Source organism: Empidonax traillii, unplaced genomic scaffold (assembly GCF_003031625.1).
Source record: "Empidonax traillii isolate 1590-97213 ecotype Southwest subspecies unplaced genomic scaffold, ASM303162v1 scaffold889:size374758, whole genome shotgun sequence".
Classification (NCBI taxonomy): Eukaryota; Metazoa; Chordata; class Aves; order Passeriformes; family Tyrannidae; genus Empidonax; species Empidonax traillii.
The window spans coordinates 104,929-106,972 of NW_020956082.1; the positions used below are offsets into that span (position 1 = coordinate 104,929).

The window sequence follows — 2,044 nt, forward strand, 5'->3', positions numbered from 1 at the left end:
GTCCTCTTAACCTATCCCTCCGAATTCCCTTATCAAAGGCCCCCAGGATTTGATGCCCCCCTGGCAGAATCCACCCCTTTACCAGAACCTTCTGTATCTTCCTGTATAAAAGCTGTCTTCTTGAGTAATAAACTGCCATTTTGTGGGTCACATATTGTGTGTGTGTGTGCCCGTCTCCTATACAAGATGTGCCCTGGGCCTGACTGCGTGGGCACAGTCCCCCCCACGCTCAATAGCTGATCTAACAAAACAGGAGGAAGGAGTACAGGAATTTCCAGTTTTGTCACCACCACCTTTCTGTAGCTTAAGGTAAGACATGCAATGAACTATCATTTTCAGCTGCATTGCACTCTTTGCAAAGGGCTTCTCCTCAGATGTTTCCTCCTCGCTCTGACTGCCACTGCAGGTCTAATCTGACTGACCTGTGTCCAGGAGACTGTAACCCTTGCCAAGCCTACCTTGTGTGAACCTCTGTGGATCTCCTGGTCATTCCCAATTAGGCTGCCCAATAAGTAAGTCAGTAATCTTGGCCACCCTTGAATTAAGTCATCCCCTAAATAATAACTGCCTATGGACTCCAGAAGCCCTTGGGCAAGGAGAAAGCCAGTGAAGTGCACCTCCTTCAGAGGTGGTGAGCTGCTCCTCAGATGTGGTTCTGCTGCTTCAGAGATGAAGCACCAACTCATTTGCCCACAAGCATCTTGTTCAAAGTCAGTCACACTGACATTTCTCACCGTGATGGTATTTTCCCCTCTCATCGTGTTTTTATTGTTCAGTTCCCAGACTAGAAACTTGTTACTTGGGTTCCAGGAAATGTGCTATTTTGAAGATGATAGATTTATAAGTCACCACCATTCTCAACATTACACATCTTTTTCAGCTGTCAAACCAGCTGGAAACAATAAACAACAATAAACACTTGAAATATTTTGCTACATCTCTCTCACATGACAGTGCTTTCGGTTGGCCACTAAAGTACAACACTTTGCTACAAATATTTCAGCAAGTGCTTAAGTGAAATGCTTTGTGAGAACAAAATAAAGTATTTCCATTTGAAGTGGTTACAATGAAGCATTAAGATTCTTCAGAAGGCCGACTACTCATGGGTAAAACAAATGCATGAGCTTATACATTGTTTCATTGTTTTCACTGTTTCCAGAATTTTCAGACTGTTTTGCTCCCCAGTATTTGAGTATCTGCAGTTTTCACAGCCACTTACTACGATACTTACCTGGTAGTTTCGTAGCCAGGTTTCAGACAGCTTTAAGTTTATGACTCCACCTCTTTCTCTCAGCTTTGTGTAACATTCTAATAATGGCTTTAAAAAAAAAAAAAACAAACAAATAGTAGGTTATATGGCAGAATAGTATCAAACTTGAACAGTAAGTAGCTAAAGTAACATACTTGATTTACCTCTTTATACTGGCAGTAGACAACAAAAGGCCTTGAAGGAGCAACAAATTCCAATAAAGACAGTAATAAGGGTGTGGGATGAAACTTGCTGGCTACAATTAGGCTGCAAAACAAATATGCACATTAGTTTTCTACTCATTAAGTGACATTTGCTCCTAATTAGTAAAGCAATCAATTACAGCTTAAAAGTTGCTCATCAGCATGTTTTCATGTCTCCTAACAACTCCCCAAATATAAAAACAAATCATGATTTTCCACTTGATATTTAAGAGCCTAAAACACTCCCTCCCTAAGGTGCAGAATATTAAATGAATTGCAGAAGCACTCATTCCAGCTGTGGTGAGCTCCACAATGATTCTTACAACCCACTTTAAGTGCTGCTTTCTCTGCCCCAAGACCATTTTCCAAATACAGTTTAAATTTTGTGACTGCTAATTGTTGTTTAGAATGTAACTTCAGTCATGATTCTTTAGACTGGGTAGTCTTCATTAAATACAGTTTTATATAAGAATATTTAGAGAGAAAATAACCCCCTAATAGACATGACTAAAAATCTTTTAAATTACGTCCTTTCAAACTTAAAGGTTTCTTATTTAATTCTCCATCCTTGTTTTAGTATCATAGTACAACT

At 39.7% G+C, this 2,044-nt stretch overlaps 1 protein-coding gene across 4 annotated transcripts in view; it reads right to left on the minus strand.

Annotated features, from left to right (window-relative positions):
- TRMT6 (tRNA methyltransferase 6) overlaps positions 1–2,044 on the minus strand; it is a 16,847-nt gene that overhangs the window by 2,868 nt on the left and 11,935 nt on the right. For all 4 annotated transcript variants that reach the window (XM_027902566.1, XM_027902567.1, XM_027902569.1 and 1 more), the window contains 2 exons: positions 1,414–1,516; positions 1,232–1,318 (listed from right to left, as the gene is read on the minus strand). In XM_027902566.1, coding sequence (XP_027758367.1) covers positions 1,232–1,318; positions 1,414–1,516 — 190 coding nt within the window. The remainder of the gene's footprint in view (positions 1–1,231; positions 1,319–1,413; positions 1,517–2,044) is intronic.